Below are 23,485 nucleotides of genomic sequence, written 5' to 3'. Positions count from 1 at the left end.
AGTGTTATTTAGTCTCATCAACATTTTGTTTTTGCACCTAGCTGCAATTGAAATAATTAATACATATCAATAAATAATCACAATTACATACTCAAGTAAAGCTTACAAATTAAAAATAGAAAATGATATTAACTTTATTATTTACAAAACAATGAAGTTTTTTTTAGTCATTTCCAACATATACATCTAACACAATGACAATTATTTAATTATTGAATTCATCTATATTTCAATATTTTCATCCTTCACACATGGTTAATCCTATTTGGAATTAAAATCACAGTGGAAATTTGTGTTTCTTTGAGACACTAAAAATAATACAAATCATAGAAAAATAAGTTGATCAATAAAAAATAAAATCAACATGAGTTAATGGAATTTGTGAGGAGAATTTGGGTTTCAAGAATGCAATAAGATAGAAAGCAATAAATCAAATTAAATTATCTTATCTTCTAAATTGTAATTTCTAGACACATCATGTAGTATTTTGTGTGATAATGCATAATGCATCTAACATTGGTTAAAAAAGAGAGATTGTTGTTGAGTTTTATTGGTATTTGCATGAGAATGGCTATAACATCGGTTTAAAGAGAGAAAGAGAGAGTCTATTGTTGATATTTATTTGTGCCTATCAATTTATAATAATTCTATCAATTAACTTTCCATAATTATCATTAAGAAAATTAATTTTATGACGTTATTTATGAGTATGCAAATAGTAACGTTAATTAATTTATTGACTAAAGAGTAACGTTTAATTAATTTATTTATGAAAATGAAATGGATAGAAATTTTTTTTGGAATATTTATTAAGAAAATTAATTTCATAATGATAAAATGCAAAGTTTAACGTATGTAACTATATGATGTTAATTGTCCATTATTTTTATTGTGAAAATTTTAAAATTAATTCACTATACATTTTTAAATAAGAAAAAAAATATTCCAAAAATATATATTAATTTTCATTTTTTATAGGTTTTATTAGATACCCTTACTAATTGGAATGGAATGTAAATATATTTCTAAGTTTTATTTATTAAATTTATAATTGGAATTAGATAAAATTGGAATAAAAATATGAATATTATTATTATTATTATTATTATTCATAAATAAGTTATGACACATAAAATTAATAATAATAAATATATTTATTACTATTTATTTCTTATCTATTATGATACAGAAAAAATTTATTTGATAAATTTATTTTGAAATAAAGTTTTTAATTTGAATTTTGTTACATTTCATAATTAAAATTTAAATTATATAAAATTAAATATATGACTTAGTCACTAAATAAAATAGAGATAAAATCTTCTTATGATGTTTATAAACTAAGTGAAAAATTCTTTTTATCATAATTAGTTATTAAAATAAATTTTATATATATATATATATATATATATATATATATATATATATATATATATATATATATATATATATATATATATATATATATATATATATATATATATATATATATATATATATATATATATATATATATATATATATATATACATTTTTTATCTAATATTTTTATACTTTATAATTATAATATATTTGAGAGTTACAAAATATTAAATTATAAAATATTAATAAAATATAAACATAAAAATACATACATATAAATTTTTTATCTAATATTTTTATACTTTATAATTGGAATATATTTGGGAGTTACAAAATATTAAATAATAAAATATTATTATTATCATTAGAGGAGTAATTTGTAAGAATTTGAGTTAGTGTAAAAATTAATTTTTTGCCCATTAAAAATTAAATATAATTGTTATTATTATTATATTTAATTGATAGAATTTAAATAATAAAATATTATTAAAAATATAAACATCAAAATACATACATATAAAAGTTAAAAATATATACATATAAAGTATTTTTATACTTTATAATTAGAATATATTTGAGAGTTACAAAATATTAAATAATAAAATATTATTAAAATATAAACATAAAAATACATACATATAATATATTTGAGAGTTACATATATAATTTGTTACATACATATAAAAAAATTTATCTAATATTTGTATACTTTATAATTGAAATATATTTTAGAGTTACAAAATATTAAACAATAAAATATTGTTAATTTGTTGTCTATTAAAAATTAAAAATTTAATTATTATTATAATTATATTTAATTGGTAGAATTTTGGGAGGTAGGATTTTGTGTGGATGACACATAAGCAAATGCTATGTGAAGATGACACATAAGCAAATGCTAGGGTTGTCATCATCACAACCTTACATTTATATTAAGTATATTAAGATTAAAATTGATGTTTTTTTTAAAGAAGTGAAGAGGATCTTAATTCTAAATAAAGTGGTTGTATCTGCGAATATATATTATGTAATTGTTTTTTTTATTTTTTAGTTAAATATATTTTTGTTCCTTATAAATTCTTTAATTTTAATTTTTAGTCTTCATTAATATATATATATATATATATATGGGGACGACTCAAGTGAGAACACTTGGTTATTATGAGAAATGAGAACAATGAATCACGTCCATTAAATTTTAATTTTGTTGATTTTAATGGACTGGATTGGTTCCACTCGCTTAAACGAATCCCGAACCATTAACTTGGTGGTGAAGACCACCTTATCCATACCTTAAATCTAGGGTTTTCCTATTATTTTCCTTGTCCTTAGGATATATAAATAATGGTGGTGACTTCTCCAGTATACAACAACACACCTACATCGTTGTCCACCTACATCAAGAATTACCCAGAATACAACGGTGCACCTGCACCAAAAACTTACAACTATGCAGGTAGCATTCATAAATGTCTAAGATGCGCCGACATTTCATTGATGTCCTCATGCTTAATCATAATAGCACATACACCTTGCAAATTTCAGCAATTAACATAGAAGACAAACATTGAAGAGTCACTCACTTAGGGACACATGGCCATTCATTATTGGACCTCCATTTATGTATGCCCTTACTCTAGTATAAAATAGTGCACAGGCATTGTGATGAACTTGCATCAAGAATTACCCATAACACAATGGTATACATGCACCAAAAATTGACAACTGAGCAGGATTAGTAGCCATTTAGGGCGCAAACCCTATTTGGTCATTCTGAAGGCATTGTCTAGAGTGTGAGTCTATTATGAATATTCACATATTAGATGTACTTCCTATTATGATAATTTTCTGACTTGTGTTCTTGGTTCTAGAGACAATTAATTCTTAAGATGATAGAACTCACCCGAGTAAGATTTCAAAAATTACAAAAATTATAGACCATTATAATAAGAAAGCTTATATCGTTGGGAGAAATATAAGACACAAGATAGAAATCATTAACTTTATTCAATAAGTTTTTATAAATACGTTAAATAACTTTATTATGTGATACAATCATTAACACGACTTTCCACCCGGCCCACCATACAAAAAAGCTTGATGATTAAGTTTTCCTTCATAACCATGATATAACAAGTCATAACAATTTAAATTACCCCCTTTATTTATCTTCATATTTTCAGGATGTACGTCAGTTTCATTATATTCTGAATTAATAATCTCAATTCTTGACATAAAACCCGAGTTGATGACTTTTTCTTGTGGCAATCTTCCACTACCCATTGGAGGATTATCCATTACAGGTGGAGTATAAGTTTCACCGCCAAATCTAACTATAGATGCCCCTGAATTTAAGTGAGAGAATAATTCTTTTGGCCAATATCCAAGACATATTTGCTCAGAGTTAATACATAACCACCAATGACCTGTTGATTTATCCTACAAATATTTAAGCAATTAAAATTTAATAAAATATACATTATGATATATGTGTTAAAAATTTCAAATGAAAATTACCTGTTTGATTATGGTAACAACAGCTGTTTTTTTAAGTGACCCAATTTTAGAAACTGGCAATATTTCCATTCCAAGAATATATGTTTTACTTTTATATACTTGCACGAAACCAGGGCAATTAGTATCAAAACATCCAGATCTACCTGCCTGCATGTTTGTATCAAATTAAGAAAAACAATATCAATGTTCTTTCTTTCTTCTTTTTTTTTTTTGCTTTTTTTACGGTTTCTTTTTTAATCTAATAGTTTAAAAGTTGAATTATTAATGATTTTTGTAAAAATATTTAAAACATTACATTTATATTATTACCTTCCAACGTGCAGTTAGGTGAAGTTTACTGTCTCCATATAAGCCTGGATTAACCTTGTATATCAAAAAATGGATACAAATAATACATTAAAAATAGTTTTATTAACAGAAAAAATAAACTATGAACGCCCTTAAGTACTTAAAGAAATCTATTTTTTAAAATAACGTACCCCAAGTCCAACAAATATGCTATTCAAATCAGAAGGTGGACCATTTTGAACCCATATTCCAGATATGCTATATTGTTTTTCTTGAAGTTGTAAATTATATGCACCAATGAATGCATGTCCTCCATGAAATGTCATAGGTTGAGTAGTGTCGAGGGTAACCGACTAGAGAATAATACAAATACAATATTAAGATTATACAATATTTCAATATAAAATATAAGTATTATTATTATTACAACTTTCACTAATCTTTATTTCAATGATATATTTCTTTTGATTTACAATAGAAAGATTATTTTTTAATTGAGCAAATTTATTTTTAATTTGTTTATATATTAAATTTTATCTTTAAAAAAAATCATGATATGTTAAGTAAGTTTAAAGTTTACATTATATATTAAATTTATTATGTAATATATAATCTTACACATCATGATATGATGATTATGATAGTCCACTTACATGATAGTTTGGAGAATTTGGCCGAAAACCTTCTATTTGATGTTTTTTTGTTGTATTGAAAAAAGGAACTTTTTCTGTTGGACATTCTTCAATGGTTTTACCGTCATAAGATGAATTTGTTGGTACAATGTTTCTGGCAAATGTTGGGTAAAGCTGGTTGACAATGAAACCAAAGCACAACAAGAATTTATATTCCAAATTTTGAACAAAAATAAATAATAAATTATATGATAAAAAAACAATTATGCATCATTCCCTTTAACTACTTCATAAAATAACAATAAGCTTTCATACGTTCAAAATTAAGTAAGCTAATACAATTTAAAATATTTTCTACTATTTTTACCTGGATTTTATGATTTTTCAATAAAGGATGTTGTAAAGAAGGTTGCTTGTAGATATCAACACAATCAAAACCAGCATCCATCTGATTTGGATTTGTTAACAAAAATTTCAATCAAATAAAATATATATAAAACAAATTTTAAGAAAGAAAAATCAATACTATACATACCATCATGTTCTCAGAATTTAAAAAATGATGTTTCTCCGTTAATAGAGTTTTATATTTTGCATTAACATTGTTAGATGCTAAGCAAAAACTAATAACTAGAACCATAGATAACGCCATATAACTATACATTTTTCTTTCAAATAATGTTTAGATAATACTTGTTCGACCAAATATTCTTATTTATACTTATGACAACTTATACTCCATCATTTTTTTATTATAAAAATTAATTTTTATATTTATTAAATACTTTATGTAAAGTATATATATATATATATATATATATATATATATATATATATATATATATATATATATATATATATATATATATATATATATATATATATATTCAAGATGCATTAATTATTAATTAAATCTAAAAAGTTAAATTTTAAAAAGAAAATAAAAAATAATTTTTTTCGATACGTTTGAATACACCTTTTTAAAAGTAATTTGTCTATATACAATAGCAGGAATCAGGATACATCAATTATTCACTAAATCTAAAAAAGTCAAATTTAAAAATATAAAAAATTAAAAGTTAAAATTTATGAAATACTTTATGTAATGTATTTAGAATATATATAGTCAAGATTAGGGATAACAATTTGGCTCATACCCTATGGATACCCACAAAATGGAAATGGGTACGGACACGGGTAATTTACCCATTAAAACAAGTGGGTATAAGTGTGGAAACGAGTATCATACTACTCACTCCGCCCCATACCCGCACTACATATTTATATAATATAATTTGCATTATCCTTAATATATTAAAACACATTACTATTTACCATTTTAGGCGCCTAAATGCAATCAATTCCCGCCTAAACCTATTTACTTAATATTTGCAATTTTTTATCTCAACCACATTTTAGGCGCCTAAAACACAATAATAAATTTTGAACCATTCTTATGGAGCCATTCTATATTCCTTTTTTTTTATCTCAACTACTTACACTCTCATTCTATATTTCCTTTTTTATCTCAATCGCTTATACTCATTTTCTTTAACCCACTTTCACCTCCAAAAACAAATTTACATATCAATTCATTATTATTAAATTGATTAATTGATTAGTTAATAAATTTTCCATCCCATTAAATTATAATAATTAAAAATCTATTTCATCAATTTAATTTATTTATTTATTATATATTTTTTTTTATTATTCCCTTTTTAATATCAATCATTTATATTCTTTCTCTTTTTTATCTCAACCATTTATATTTTATGAATAGCTCAAAATTTAAAATCATGATTTAATTATATTCTATATTTTTTCTCTCAAATTATATTTTATAAATAGCTGAATATTTAAAATCACTTAATTACTTGTAACAACATATTTTAAAAAAACTTTAATATTAAAAAATATTATATATTTTATGTAAGTAACAATTTAAAATTTTGATATTCTTAAATTAATTATTTTTAACAACATATTTAAAAAAAAACTTTGATACTAAAAAATATTATATATTTAATGTAAGTAACTATTTAAAATTTTGATATTGTTAAAATGTTGTATTAAAAATATAAAAATTTTACTACCAAATATATATATATATATATATATATATATATATATATATATATATATATATATATATATATAAATTTTAAGACTTATTTTATCAAAAAACTATCTAAATTAATTTATTATTTAATGGAGTCAATCTATATTCCTTTTTTTATCTCAACTACTTACACTCCCTTTTTATATTTCCTTTTTTTTTATCTCAACCACTTATACTCTTTTTATTTAACACACGCTCACTAAAAAAAATTGACATATCAATTTATTATTATTAAATTGATTAATTAATTTAAATAAATTTTTCATCACATTAAATTATAATAACTAAAAATCTATTTCATCAATTTAGCTTATCTATTTATTATATTAATATTTTTTATTATTCTCTTTTTTATCTTAATCATTTATATTCTTTATCTTTTTATCTTAACCATTTATATTCAATTTATTATATTATTATTTTTTATTATTCATTGTATGTTTGAATTTATCTTATTACCATCAAAAACTTCAAAAATGTTTTTAATAATTAAATCGAGTGTGGTTTATAATGGATGAATCAAAAACGGTTTATACGTATTTGTACAAGTTGTTATTTAAGCGTTTAGGCGATGGCCGTTAAGCCACTGTTTGGATGTTTAGACTCCATTAAAGACTTCTTAAAACTCGATTTAACTCACCTTTTTTACAAAACGCTTTTAATAATCAAATTGAGTTTTGTCTATAATGGATCAAGAAGGGTCTGTACGTACTTGTACAAGTTGTTCTTTAAGGAGATGGCCGTTAAGCTTTTGTTTGAATGCACGAATTTCATTAAAGACTCCATAAAACTCGATTTGTATCTTTATTTAACAAAACTCTAAAAGACACTCTCAAATCATCAAATCAATCTTTTTCATCATCCAAGATGGGTTTGCGTACTTGTGCAAGTTGCTCTTTAAAGCATTTAGGCGATGGTCGTTAAGCCTTTGTTTGAATGCTTATTTCTCTCTTAATAAACAAATTTATTCACACCTTTTCATTTCAAATTCTTTTTATAAACGAGACACTTAGTCGAATTCAAATACAATTATACTTTCACGTGTGAAAATTGAATGTTTTTTACTCGAATGTGATGATGGCCAAAATCTCGTCTTACTCTTGATTTAGTTATCCATTCTTGTAGTGATGCGAACAATCTCTCATCCATGTATGCATAGTATTGTTTGAATGCGATCAAGTACCTCTCGCTAAAATCAACCAACTTTTGTAGTTTTACCCCGAACTATGGTTGCTCTGACTTTCCCATTGCACGAGTGAATACGTAGGCACAAGATACAAATGTCTTGACGAGCATAATAATAAAAAAAACCTTTTTTGTTCCTTTCTTTTTTCTAACTAATAAATAACGGAAGTAAACATCAAGCTAACAATATATCACAATACTAACTAAATGGGTCTCATCGAGTACGATGGAGGTGAGGGGTGCTAATACCTTCACCTTGCTTAACCGACTCCCGAACCCAAATTTGGTTGCGAGGACCATATTATCCATTGTTTTAATTTCCCATTGGGTTTTATCAATATTTCCCCTTCCCTTTTGGAATAAATAAAATTTGGTGGCGACTCTGTTATATTTCAAATGTGCAAACGTTTGAATTTTTTACGTCGGCCGCTACACCTTGCTTCTGAATGTCATCTTTCAATGTCTTTAAGACCATGTTCTGATTTCCTTAAGACCATCTTCTGATGTCTTCCAGACCATGTTCTGATGAAGCCATCCAGATCTTCTGGGTCAGAGCTTCTGAATGATGATTTTGTGCATACTCTTTTTGACTTTTTCTGAAATGGAAAATGTGAATAATTAGAGTACCACATTGTCTTATACAAAATTCATATATAATGTTATCATCAAATATAGAAATATTGATCAGAAGATTTCATGTTCTAACATAAATATTACACCTTGGATATTTATGCACCCCTCTTATCTTCTAAACTTTAATATTTTTCAACTTTTTTCACCTCTCTTTGGCAGAATGAACGACCTTCAAGTAAAATAGATTGAATAAAATATCATTATCTACCCATTCAGTGTGCAAAAAAACATAAAAATATGAACACTTCATAAGGAAAAAAAATAGAATAGATCCAAGTTTTCTTCTGTGAACAATAAATGTATATGGTTGAAAAATACTTCAATATACTCCGTGTATAATAACTATGTTAAAAGAATCTTCAAAATTTGGGACAACACTTCTGTGCTGCTTGTTGTAAGAGAAAGGATTTGATGATTTTAGTAAATGAGCTTTTTGAATATTATGCATTCATCCTAAGGGTTCTTGCCATGGTTATGTTTCATTTCATGTCTTGAAACATGTTCAAGTTCATAAGAAACTTTGATTAAATTTTGTTAAACTCATAATGGAAATGGTTGCGATTGACATTACTGTGTGTGGTCATGCTTATCATATTAGGTCGCAGGTAGAATATGCTGTTGTGTTCTAAACAAGTTCCACATCGATTTTTCAAAAAATATCCTTAGTGTTTTTTTTACAAGAACAAACTTAACTCATTTCATTAAACAAATGACAATCAATACAAGGAGGAATAACATTAACCATACTATGTCTATACCAAGAATTGGCCACCTTAACTAACGAGTCGGCGGCCATATTTGCTTGACATTTAATAAATTTAACCTCAAAGTTTGTAACAAAGCTCAACAATCTTTGGATAGAGACAATAATAGCATTAAACTCATAACTACTGGTAACCGTAGAATTAATTCCGTGAATCACCCCCTGATATTCCATTTCGAAAATCACATTGTTCAGATTCATAGTTATAGCATTATGAATGGCTTCTTTTAGAGCCAAAGCTTAAACTTCTAAAGGAGACATAATGCCTTTATCCCATGCTACACCTGCAATGATAAATCTTCCCATATTGTCTCGAAGACACCAACCCCTATTTGTAGTCTGATAGTGGCTATTAAAATCGGCATCAACATTACACTTCAACCACCCTTCAGATGGGGGAATGCAAACCAACGGGAGTTGAGGAACAATGTTCGGAACATGAATTTCACGAGCATCAAACCAATCAAACCAATTATAATAAGCTTGAGTACCAATTCTAGAAATATCCTCCCTATTATTATTCCAAACAATATTATTATGGTTCTTCCAAAGACTCTCTAACACTACAGCAAAACGACCCGCGTCTTTCTTATCTTCTCGACTACAAATATCAAGGATAATAGACTTAACATCACTAAAAGTTTGTAAATGGTGATCAACAATAGTAGTTAAACCTGTTGCGTGCCAACAAAGACTAGTAGAATGACAACCAAAGAAAACATGTCAATCATCTTCCACATCCAAATCACAAATCGGGCAAGACAAGGGGCATTGAACGTAATATCGTCTAAGTCTTCTACGCGACAGTATACAGCCTATACAAATTCTCCAAAGGAGATGTTTAACTCTAGGTAGCACCATAATATTCCACAAACTATCCCAATTGCCACCCACTCTACAATTTGGTTGAAAATAACGAGAATTCCTCCAGAGTTTATAACCCGTACGAACACTATAGTCCCCATTTTTCTCTTCGTCCCAAACCAGCTTATCCTCTACTACCTCCTCTATCAAGGGAATATTGAAGATTTCTTTCGCAACAACCTGATCAAATAAGTAATTAACAACTTGAGTGTTCCAACACTTAATATTGGGTAAGAGAAGATCTTGAACCGCGAGTTGATACACACCTTGGGGAAACAGACCTCTAAGGCGGAAATCCTTGCTACCTCCAAGCCAAGGCTCATGTAAGACCTTGATATTACTACAATTTCTAATGCTCCACCTACATCCCAAATATAGAACATCCTTAGCATTCTAGAGACTTGTAATACCCCGTATTTAATTAAATGCTCTAATGATATTAGCTGACACTGAGGTTTCATTAATTGGAACATTAGAGATACTTTTGGACATTTAAGTTAGTAGTGCTAACTTAAGAATATAGTCTTATATTCTTTCCTCTTTTGCTTTTCTTCTTCATTGCAACATAAACAAGGTTCTAGAGAGAAGAAGTAGAGAGAAGGAAGAGCAAGAGGAGAAAAGAGGAAAAGCTTGGATCTTCACCATTCTCCGCCGAATCAACTCATCTTCATCATCAACGACTTGTAATCGAGGTGGGTTCTAGTTAGAAACTTATAGCTTTTGATTTATGGATGAAAATCATAAGTTTTGCAATTTGGGGTTTTCTATAAAAACCTAGGTTTTGAATCAAATCTTGAATGTTCATGATTTAGTATTGTAAATCATAAGTGTACCATGTGTATGTTGTTTCTAGGCTTTAGTGTGGTCTGGAACAGGTTTGGATGTGGAAATGGTCAGATTGAACCATGGGAAAGGCAAGAAAACAGATCTGGAACTTCTGATTTCGCGCGCTTCGCGGCGCCAACGATAGGTGGCGGCGCGAACCATGCAGAAGGATTATGGGGTTTGGTTCTGTTAACAGTACGCGGCGCGTACAAGGGTTCGCGGCGCGAACACTGCGAGTTTTCTGTGATGTTTGCCACTGCCTGAGGTTGGCGGCGCGAACAACAGTTAGCGCGCGCGAACTGAAGCCTTTTCTTAGCAATTTTAGTTGAATGAGATAAAATTGTTTCGATCATAACTTTTGAACCATAACTCTGTTTTAATCACCATTCGAAGTGGTAGGAAGCTAGAAGCGTGTGCTTTCTAGTAGTGTAGGTTTTGGGATCAAAAGAAGAATTATTTAATCGGAAATCGGGAAAAATAGTTTGATTCCTCGAGTTGTTTTATCGTTCAGAATTAAGTGAACGATATACTTTTAGCACATTTGATTAATTGCTATATTGTTGTGATAACTTGCCATTTGTTACAGGAAATGATGAAAATTGTTGGTTGCCTTCGGTGTAACCTAGTATTTTGTATTTTGTTTGGGTGAATCCTATTGCAGGAGGATTGGTATACTTCATCGTAGAAGGGGACGGGAATAGAGGGATGCCTTGGTATTGGTTTCCGATTAGTAATCTTGTGTCTGAGTTGTTGAACTCTAAGTATGATTCCATATAATGTTAGTGTGTGAACTTAAGGTCTAGTTCCTTGTCTATATTTGAGAGTGATAGGCTAGAACCTTGTAAAGCCGAGAGGACCCATAAGATAGGGAACTCACTGAGATTATTTTATCTCACCCCATTATATATTGATTTCAGGTACTACATGTTCCGCGAAGGGTAAGGAGAAAGCAATTTGACTCCTTATTTCTCTTGTTATTTTGGATATGGCGAAGCTTCCGTTGTGAATTTCTTTTGTGATCATTGTTTGATCTAGTTCTTAGTATTTTTCTTTTGGACATCTTGTATGTATTATGCCATAGTATAGAACTTTTGTGTTAGGGCATTAATATGTATAATGTGTTTACTAGGGACTTATAAGTATTTCAATACCAAATACTTGGATTCATGTATATTTATATGATTTGATGCATGTAATTATATATGGGTGTTACAGTTGGTATCAGAGCAGGTCGTATCCTTGACCTAGCCATGAGATATTTTAAGTGTTTCTTTCTGTCCAAGATGTGTTGTGTTCCCATGAGTTTTGTTGTGTTATGACTATGGTATTGAGCCTGATCAACTCAATCCCATTTTCATGACCTCCAGGAACATGGTGGACGGACGCAGGACTCGTGGTTGACCCCCACACTTAACCCCCATAAGTGAATCAACCGAATGGCGGTGAGAATATTCTGTGGCCCCAGTTCATGCAACAGATGCAACAGCAGCAGAATCAGTTCATGCTGCAGATGATGCAACAGATGAATGGAGTCATAATGTTCCAGTGGTTGTACCCGAAGCTGCAGGTGCGACTTATAAGGATTTCATTCGCATGAATCCTCCGGAATTTCACGGCGGATTAGATCCTATTAAGGCACGCGAGTGGGTGGCCAATGTGGAAGGGATGTTTTAGATCGTGCATTGTAGTGAAGAGGACAAGGTGGTGGTGCTTCTCATTTGCTAAAAGGTCCAACTATGAGATGGTGGAAGAGTGCTTCTGCGTTGATGACTATTCAAGAAGTACCTAAGGAGTGGGAAAATTTCAAGACCACTTTTATGGAGAAATACTTCCCTAGTTCGCTGAGGACTAAAGGGGAATTGGAGTTCCAACAGTTAAGGCAGGAGAATATGTCGGTGGCTACTTATACTGAGAAGTTTGAAATTCTGGTTGCTTATTCTAGGCAGACCGAGTATGCTCCTGATGTGAGTTGGAAGGTGGACCAGTTTCTATTTGGTTTAAGGGCTGAGATTTCGCATAGTGTGTCCTAGAGGGAGTTCACTACCTATACGGAGTTGTTGTGACAATGTTATGTGGCTGAGACCAGTTTGAAGAAAGTTCAAGCTGAGGAAGATTTGAAGAAGAAGAATCATAATGAGAAAGGAAGGCCAAGCCAAACAGTTTCGGCATAGGTCACAAGTTTTCTAAGGGAAACAAGTGTAAGGTTCTCGGTTTAGTGCACCTCCGGTGTGTCGTGGTTGTGGTAAGAATCACCTTGGAAGGTGTAACCTTAAAAAGGGTGAAATGTTTTTATTATTGACAAGAAAGGCATGTGGTGAGGAATTGTCCTCAGAATAGGAATCAAATGCAAGGAAGAGGTATTGGTCGAGTGTATACCTTGGATGAGATAGTCGAGACACCGTGGTGTGTGAGAATTGTGTTTTATCTGTGGGTGGTAGAAATTCCAAATTGACCTTAATTGTTTACCACTTAAGAAAGTAGATGTTGTTTTGGGAATGGATAGGCCTTCTGCTAATTCGGTATTCATTGGGTGTAAAGAGAAACTAATCATTATTCCATCTGAAGAAGTTACTCCGAAAGATGTTTTGACTATTATTCTGGAAGGTACGGTAGGTATGATTAATTCCTTGTTTGGGAAAGAGTAGTTGTTTTGTTGGTTCTCACGGAGGAGACGATTGACAAATTCGAGATTTCACGATTGCTGTTAGTGGTTTCCCTGATGTTTTTCCCGAGGATGTCAGTTCTCTTCCTCCGGAAAGGGAAGTGGAATTCTCTATTGACCTGATACCGAGAACGGCTCCTATATCCGTTTCTTCGTATCGGATGGCACCACTTGGATTGAGAGAATTGGAGGAGCTGATGGATAAACACTTTGTGCGACCTAGTGTCTCACCGTGGGGAGCCCCGGTGTTGTTAGTAAAGAAGAAGGACGGTGGGATGAGGTTATGTATTGATTACCGTCAAATGAATAAGGCCACTATCAAGAACAAATACCCTTTACCAAGGATAAACGACCTGTTAGATCAATTGAAAGGAGCCTGCGTGTTCTCGAAGATTGATTTACGATCGGGTTATCACCAGATCCGTGTGAAGAGCTCAGACGTGCCAAAGACTGCCTTTAGAACTCGTTATGGTCATTATGAATTCTTGGTAATGCCTTTTGGTGTAGCGAATGCTCCAGCTGTTTTCATGGACTATATGAATCAGATATTTCAACCTTATTTGGACCAATTTGTAGTAGTCTTTATTAATGACATTCTTATTTATTCTCGTACTCCACAAGAGCACGAAGAACACCTGAGGATTGTTCTGTCGGTATTGCTAGAAAATCAATTGTTTGCTAAGTTAAGCAAGTGTGAGTTTTGGATGGCGGAGGTAAGATTTCTTGGTCATGTCATATCTCAAGCAGGTGTGGCAGTGGACCCATCAAAAAATTGAAGCGGTGATTAATTGGGAGAGGCCGAGTAATGTCTCAGAAGTCCGAAGTTTCTTGGGCTTAGCCGGCTACTACAGAAGATTTATAAAAGGGTTTTCTCATTGGCTTTACCAATGACTAGAATTATCCGAAAGGAGTGTCCTTATGATTGGGATTCGGGGTGTAAACAGAGTTTCATGGTGTCATACCCCAAAATTTGCCCATAACTTTTTCTCTGGCACAAATTCAAAACAAGGTACAAAGCCACAAGCAACACTCTCCTATACAAAGGGTTGAACTAGGGTTTGATTAATTCAAAAAGAAATCAGTGAATCAATGGCTCCAAAGCATCTCATATGGCTAAATACATTCCACACTATCCCTATGACAAGTATCAAGGCTCATCTCCAAGTTCTAGCTATTCAAAAGTACAAAAGGTCAACAGTCGACTGGGTGACCTAAAAAGTCAACTGTGGTCAAAGCAAAGTCAAAACTCCTGATTTTTTGTCAAAATCCTCATATTGAAGTATCATTCACCATTTGATCAACAATTGACCATGGTTCATCAAGGAAAGATCAAAAATCAACAAATCAAGAAGTTCCTAAATTAGGGTTTTGTATAGGAAAAGTCAACTGAACTTTGACCAGCCATAACTCTCACATGGAACATCAGAAATTTTCCATCCAATGCTCATTTTGAAGGAAATTTGATTCTCTACAAATTTGTGTCTCACATGCCAAGTCTAAAAATGCTTCATTTGAGAGATATGGACCAAAACATTATAGGTCCTTTTCAAAAGTCAACAAGAAGACACTTTTTTCAAAAGGTCATAAAATGAGAATGGAAAATGATTTTGATATGGGACCAAAGACATTGGTTAGAGGACTCTCTAAGGTTTCCAAAATGTCCTAGAACACTTCCATACCTCAAAAATTGAGGGAGATAGGCCTTGTCCAAATTAGGTTATTTTGGAGGGAAAAATGTGAAGGAATGCAAATATTTTACAAATGGGCCCAAGATGTTTTCATTCAAACTTGATCCACAAGTCATACAAGGCCCCAAAACCTTTTTCCCACGAAATTATATGTTTCATTTGATTTATTATGAATTTTTAATTCATTTAAAAAGGATTAAAATCAAATAAATTATTGGAAAATCAAATATTTTATAAAAGAGGTGATTTGGATCTTGTTTAATCATCAAATATATTCCAAAATCAATCAAAATTCGTGCAAGGCAAATTGATCACAAAAAGATTGAGATTGGGCCTAATATAGAAACTTCCATGAATCAAATTTTGGAGATTACCAATCATTGATTCTTGAAGATTCAAAGCAAAATAACAACCCTAAATCCTTCCCATATAAGTACAAAACATATTCAGATGCAAAGGTCACGAAAAATTGGCAGCAAAAGAACCCTAACAGAGCTTGTAAAACTCAAGGAAATTCCAAAATTGAAATTCTAATTGCAGGCCGATTCAAGAGGAATTAAACATCCAAACACTTTCTGTGATCCCTACTGGAGCTGTCTCGATCCTTTTCAAGCATTGAAACATCAAGAACAAAGCACTGTGAGTCATTCTTTGTCCGATTCTAATCTTCTTCGATCGCATAAATTCACGCATTTATATCATAACCTAATTGCATATTTGTGTTTAGAACATTGTATTTATCGTTTCTGGAAAATTTGGTGCGTTATTGTGCTGTTATGATCATATTGCCATGGTTAGGGTTCCGGCTTCGAATTAGGGGTTTCATCCACACGCAAAATTATGGTTTAATAAGGCCATGGTTGAGATCGTGGAGACTGGACGATCACAAGGGTGCATGTGCGCCATATTTTTGCTTTGTTTTGTGCTGTTCGTTGTTTTCTACAGGTGTAAAAGAAGTGGGCTTTTACAGCGCTTCAACTAAACGCGGTGTAAAAGCATCTTCTGCAACTTCTCAAGGAAGAAGACAAGGACGTGTCAACGTCCTATTGGTTGATTCAAACAAAAAAGGGCGCGCGCGTGGAAAGAAGAGACAGTGGGATCCGGTACTTCGCATCTGCAGACACGCGTATGCACCTTGTTCAAACAGCCGTCCGATCCCATTTGATGCTCATCCAACGCCTGTAAGCATGTAGTTGCACCGTGGTCCTTCAGGAGCTCGCCACACTGGATCGACCAGCTAAGTTTCCAATTTTTTTCTTTTTAATTATATAAATAGTTTTATTTATTAATATATATACATATTTACTTTTTAAAATTCTTTTTCTTTTTCAAACAAGTTATATTTTGTTTTCAAAACTTTTTTAATATTTATTCACTTTTTTTTTACTACCATTATTTGTTTATAAATTTTTTTTTATATAATTAATATACAAATAGTTATTTAAATTGTTTAATTATTTAAAATATTTTTAAAAATTCATATCTATCTTATTAAATGCCAAAAAAATTCCTAAAAAATATTTTTACATTCAATTTAATTTTTCTGATCCTGATTTAATTAATTAGGTCGCAAGACCAATAATTAATTAAATCATTTGTGGTTCCTTATTTAAATTCGTACCCTAATCAGGGTTTACAAGATCATGCCATACACTGATTTTATTTCTTTTCCGTGCCTTTTTTCAGGGTTAGCAACATGATTTCTCCTGACCACGCGCCTTCAGAAAACCCGAAGTTAAGTAATTCTATTTTAATTTAATTTAAATTATATTTGGTTTATTTTAATATTAGGGTTTGTTTCGCCTTCATCCTTTTTCTGCCTTGTCTCTTTTCAGGGTCAACCCTAAAGGCGCCCTAGCAACCATATCAGATCAAATCAGAGCTAAGTACCCTTGCCTATTTAATTATTGTTTTTTCTATATATTTATTCATTCTTTATTTTTAGGGTCAATCCCGCTCGCCTTTGAACTAGCCATACACTCACCCTATTTTTTTGTCTGTTTCTTTTTTCAGGGTTTGTCGAATGCCAAAGCCACGTCGTTGGTAACCCTAAACCCTATTTTTTTTATTTCATGTTTATTATTATTACTTATGTCAAACCCTGTTGGGATCCGCTGGTTTCATTTTCCCCTTCCCCTTTATTGCTTTATATACTGCGTGGTTAGTAATTTAGGGAGTGCAACTCTGAACCAATTAGAATCACTAATCTATAAGATAATATATTTTGAATTGAATCACGTGATTGGTGCACACACGCACGCCTTTTGGGGTAACTCCTCTCTGTTGCCTGTTGCCTGTTGCCTTTGTGTTTTTGCAGAATAAGCCATGTCCCTCGAATTTGAGGATACCTCAGCCATGCTGCCTCGAATATTAAAGGTCATACGACCCTAAATGATGCTGCCTTCGATACACAAATATGACCTCGACCCTCGGAAGTTGCCTACGGAAAAAGGCTGAGGTATCTTCTGGTTGCCTAACAAAAAATGGCTTATTCTGATCCTTGCCTTAGACTACCTGCCCTTCTATGGCATGGGACAGTCTTATGGCAAAGGATGCTTCGACGACCCTTCAACCTCCAAACGAAAGGCTTCCTGCCCTCTCATGGCAAGGATAGACCCTTTCATTCTGAAAGGCTAAAAGAGACCTATCATCTAAGTTTAAGGTAATTGCCCCTAATTGCCTTGCAATGCTCAAACTTTTAATATTCTTTCTCATAACTCTTCGAAAACTGGCTACGCTCATTTACGAGCTAAAGTCCACCTTTCTTTCATCTCTATTTTTTTCAAAACAAACGAGCAAGCAAAGAAATTAAGAGCCCATGGAAAACCATGGATGTTAAGGGTGCCTTACACCTTCCCTTTGCATAAATTACCCCCCGAACTTAGATTTCTTAAAAGGTTTTTTCTGTTTCTTTTAGCCTTTCCGAATATGTTTGGATAAAATAAAAGTCGGTGGCGACTCTTGCTTAACCGCGACATTTTCGATTATAAAAAGTCAGTTCACCGTGTTACAGAACTGGCGACTCTGCTGGGGAAGTTTCGATTAAGAGGGGTTACCTTAAAGGTTTAGGATGCATTTTAAAATGTTTTCTATTGTTTGCTTTGTTTGTTTTATTTTTCAGGGGCGTTTTGGGAAAATTGAAGGACGAATCCTATTCCCGGATTCAAGAACACTTAAGATTAGGAGCGGCATAGTCATGGAGACCCCCCTTGTGCATGCTTAGGGTTGGTCAAAATGAAGTTCGCACTTGAGTTAGGCCTCCACTGGTTATTGTGTACCTCTTTTGCATGAGAGAGGTTTACGCATGTATCTTTGGGTGCTTCGGAGCTCAAGGACCTATAGTAACCCTTAACCCATCTTAACTTTTAGGAACGTAGTGGGGGGGGCTATTCTTGGTGCATGCCAAGTTATGGTCGCTACCCGATACTACAGCTCAGATAGGTTTCTTCCTAAAGTATCATTGCGTGGTATGCATGTACCATGTTCGAGGGTGCTTTAGAGGGGGCTGACAATTCTGAGTCACTTGGTAGAACCCGTTGCTGAAATCTCCTTATCCATAGAAATACCCTTGGGAAGGACACCTGATCAGACTCCATTCAAGCCTTAAGCCAAAAATTGTGTGATTTGCGTGAACTTATTTGTGTTTGCTGCATCCATGCATCATTCATACATATCATGGCTAACTCATTCCAAGTAGTTAAAGGATTGTTAACCATAATTTGTTTTGTAGGTCATGGAAATCAAAGTTCATAAACCTTTCTGCCTCAGTTTCAGAGGGATACCTACTTCTTTGAAGATTCTTTGTGACAATGTTTCTGGTGCTTTTGTGCTTTCTGAATCTCTTAACAGATTAATCAGTTTGGTAAGGACCAAGGTGGATGAAACGCTTCTCAACACAATGATCCGGTTTTATGATCCTCTCCTTCACTGCTTTACTTATAGGGACTTTCAGTTGGTTCCCACATTAGAGGAATTTTCCTCCATCCTAGGATTACCTGTGCCTGATCAGATGCCATACACTGGCGAAGAAGAGGTACCTAAGTTGGAAGATGTGGCTGCTGCATTACACTTGCCTCGATCAGAAATCAAAAAGGTTTGGGTAAGCAAAGGAGATTATACTGGTGTACCAATTGACTTCTTGTATAGTCAAGCTGATATCTTAATTAATGCTATGAGTATGGATGCTCTTGAAAAGGTCCTCGCTTGCCTAATCTATGGGCAAGTATTGTTTCCGCGTTATGACAAAATCGTGGATGTGATTGCTCTCAAGATCTTCATTAGCAACAATCCGGTTCCAACTTTACTAGGTGACCTGCCACATTCCATCCATCACAAATCGTCTAAAGGCAAAGGTTGTGTTCTTGGATGCGCACCAATATTGCATAAGTGGTTTGTTTCGCATTTACCCCGCTCCATGATAAAAAATGAAGAAGGCTTGACATGGGTTCAAAGAATCATAAGGCTCTCATACGAAGACATTATTTGGAGTCAAAAAGATTTCGAAGGAACTCACTTGTTCGATAGCTGTGGAGACTTCCCAAATGTACCTCTCCTTGGTACCCGACGGGGGATAACTTATAATCCCATATTAGCTCGACATCAGTTTGGTTTCGCTTTGAAAGACAAGCCTCGATCCATATACCTCAGTTCAGAAAATTTTGATTTTGGTTCAGATACGACTGGAAAGGAAAAGCTGTTCATTAGAGCTTGGTCCATAGTAAAGAAAGTATGCACAAGAGAGCTAGGACCAAGAAACTACATCCCTTTAGACCTTTATTTTAGATGGATTTATGACCGAGTGATTGAGCATGGTATGCCATACCCATCTGATACTCCTATTGTGCCAAGGGTTACACCTCCAATTATTCCTGTGGTTTTGGAGCCTTATGTACCAGCTCCAAATGAAGACCTTGCTGTTACCATTGCTTCCTTAAGAAAAGAAAAGGCGGATCTTGAAAGTCGCTTACAAAAGGTTGAAGCTGAAAAAGCGGTATTAGTGGCTGATGCTAAAGAGCGAGATGGTATGCTTGACTATTTCTCCCGCAAATGGAAGATTGAGGATTTCGTCTCTCCAGATCAGATACAATCATGGGAACGAGAGATTGATAGGCTCGTCCAAGAAAGGAATGAGATGATCAAAGCTCACAAAGAAGAGATCAGAATTTTGAAGAGGAAGCGCCGACTTGGAGATTGATTTCTATTATTTTAATTGTTATTATTTTATTGTTTCAGATGTAACTATCAACTTTACAACACTATATTTTATAAGAGAACTATTATTTTACTTCTTTTATTTCCTTCTCCAAAAATGCGTTAAAAGTCCTTTAAATCCTTGGAAACATTGCATATGCATAATCATATCATTCATAAACATCGCATCACAGGTTTCATAAAAAACAAAGGGTTAATACCTATTTTCCCCCCTGCCATATAGGCGACATTTGAAAAACCACCCTGCAAAAAAAAAAGTTGCAAGAATTTCCCTAACATTTCAAGATTCTCTCATTTTAAACCTTCGTCAGATCCAGTCACCAAAAAAAGGTGACATGGCATGTATTTTTTTTATTTTTTATTTTTTTTTAATGATGTGGATATCCACGTAGCTTTTTATTTTATTTATTTTTTAATTTAAATGCCACATGTACTTAATATTATTGTTATTTTTGGTTAATACATGAAAATATGTTAAAAATATGTTGGAGCTGGGAGTTGAACCCACTCCCCTTCCCATATTAGTGCAGCGCCTAACCACTAGGCTGAGAGCTTCAAGTTGTAACTTAGTTGCGTTTAACTATTCTTATAGTGTACAACTAAATATTTGCATTTAATTAATAATTATATACAACTAATTAAATACTATTTAATGTAACTTTTTTAATATATATTTTATATAGTATTTACTATAGATTTTTTAATACTATGGTTTATATATTATAATTTATATGTTTTACATACTATATTTTACGTTTTATATTTACAACAATATTTTTTTGCAACAATATTTTTTTTAAATTATAATTAGTTAATATGTATTAATATAATTAGTTTAGTTTATTTTTAATTTATTTAAATAGCTACAGTATTGGTTTTGTAATTTAACTAAATATGTATTAATAACGTTAACTATTAACTAATAATTATTAATTTAAATATTAACTATTAACTAATATATTACTTTATAATGTAAATATATATAACCGTAAATATTATTATTTATTTTATATATATATATATATATATATATATATATATATATATATATATATATATATATATATATATATATATATATAGTATATAAAACGTAAATATTATTATTTATTTTATATATATATATATATATATATATATATAAAACATAAAATATAGTAAATATTTTTATTTATTATATATATAGTAAATATTTATTATTTATATATATATATATATATATATATATATATATATATATAGTATATATATTATTATATATATATATATATATATATTATTATTATTATTTAGCGTAATATATTATTATTATATATTATACGTAAATATAGTATATATATATATATATATATATATATATATATATATATATATATATATATATATATATATATATATAGTTGTATATAATTAGTAATTAAATGCAAATATTTAGTTGATACTATAAGAACAATTAAATGTAAATATGTAACAACTTGAATCATCCAGTCTAGTGGCCAGGCGTTGCACACTGTAAGTGGAAGGGTGTGAGTTCAACTCCCACCTCCAACATATTTTTAACATGTTTTTTTATATTAAACAAAAATAAAAATAAGATTTAGTACATGTGGCATTTAAAATTAACAAATAAATAAAATAAAAAGCCACCTGGGCATCCACATCATTAAAAAAATAAATAAAATAAAAAAAGTACATGCCACATCAGCTTTTTTGCTGACTGGATCTGACGAAGGTTTAAAATGAGAGAATCTTGAAATGTTAGGGAAATTCTTGCAACTTTTTTTTTTGCAGGGGGGTTTTTCAAATGTCGCCTATATGGCAGGGGGAAAATAGGTATTAACCCAAAAACAAATGCCTCATCTTTCCGCTGTTTATTTCAGTGAGAAAATGGATCTCGAACAATCTGTCAAAAATCTTCAGGCTCAGAATAACCAGTTCAGGAAAATAATCTTTCACTTGACCAAGGGGCAAGAAGAACTAAAGGCACTTCTGATCGAGAAGGAGAGGTATCAACATAAGCATCAAGGTGGTCAAGATAATCAGAGATCCAAACCTAAGCGATCATTGTCTCTGTTACCCATGCCGCTGTCTCAAGTTCTGCAACAACTGCTCAATCAGAACTTGATTACTCTACTACCTCCATATTCATTTCCTGCTAAACCTGTTCCTGGGTATAAGTACCATGCGAGATGTGCTTATCATTCAAATAGTCGTGGTCATGATACAGAGGATTGTCGGCAACTGAAGCACAAGATTCAAGACTTAATTGACGAAAAGATCATTGGCTTCAATTCACCTGAGAAACCCTATATGGCTAATATTGCGCACAACCCGAAAGGTCGCAATGAACACAGCCTACCCACTGGGGCATTTTCACAACAACAAAGACGCAAGCCAGCTGCACCTAAGCGTCAGTTCACAAAGATCAACATGTCGCTGGCTCAGGCATTACAACATTTGTTGAAAGCAAATTTGATCACTCTGAGGGATCCTCCTGTAAAGCCCAACATTTCCGCTCCTAACTATAAGCCCAATGCGAGGTGCGCATACCATTCCAACAGTCCTGGACATGATACAAATGATTGTTGGCCTTTGAAAAACAAGATCCAAGACTTGATCGATGCTGGGGAGATTGAATTCACTCATCCCAAGACCCCTGTGGTGATCACCGCTCCCGTTTCTAGTCACGACAAGATTGATTAATGTTCAGAAGGATGAACTTTTAAATCATTA

At 31.7% G+C, this 23,485-nt stretch overlaps 2 protein-coding genes across 2 annotated transcripts; both read right to left on the bottom strand.

Annotated features, from left to right (window-relative positions):
- Window positions 1-3,350: 3,350 nt before the first annotated feature.
- On the bottom strand, window positions 3,351-5,465 carry LOC131608126 (protein neprosin-like). The gene is made up of 7 exons (XM_058880054.1): window positions 5,335-5,465; window positions 5,167-5,247; window positions 4,821-4,973; window positions 4,359-4,520; window positions 4,189-4,242; window positions 3,880-4,026; window positions 3,351-3,801 (listed from the first exon to the last, which is right to left on the bottom strand). The coding sequence occupies exons 1-7, from the start codon at window positions 5,461-5,463 to the stop codon at window positions 3,421-3,423; spliced, it is 1,107 nt and encodes a 368-aa protein (XP_058736037.1). The 5' UTR covers window positions 5,464-5,465; the 3' UTR covers window positions 3,351-3,420.
- A 4,277-nt stretch (window positions 5,466-9,742) lies between these two features.
- LOC131605963 (uncharacterized) lies at window positions 9,743-10,758 on the bottom strand. Its single transcript, XM_058878249.1, has 3 exons — window positions 10,648-10,758; window positions 10,315-10,546; window positions 9,743-10,176 (listed from the first exon to the last, which is right to left on the bottom strand). Exons 1-3 carry the CDS (start codon window positions 10,756-10,758, stop codon window positions 9,743-9,745), a joined length of 777 nt encoding a protein of 258 aa, XP_058734232.1.
- Between the last annotated feature and the right edge of the window lie 12,727 nt (window positions 10,759-23,485).

This window comes from Vicia villosa, linkage group LG5 (genome assembly GCF_029867415.1).
Source record: "Vicia villosa cultivar HV-30 ecotype Madison, WI linkage group LG5, Vvil1.0, whole genome shotgun sequence".
NCBI classification, from domain to species: domain Eukaryota; kingdom Viridiplantae; phylum Streptophyta; class Magnoliopsida; order Fabales; family Fabaceae; genus Vicia; species Vicia villosa.
Note: the sequence above shows the minus strand (reverse complement) of the source record. Positions and strands in the feature narration are given on the sequence as shown.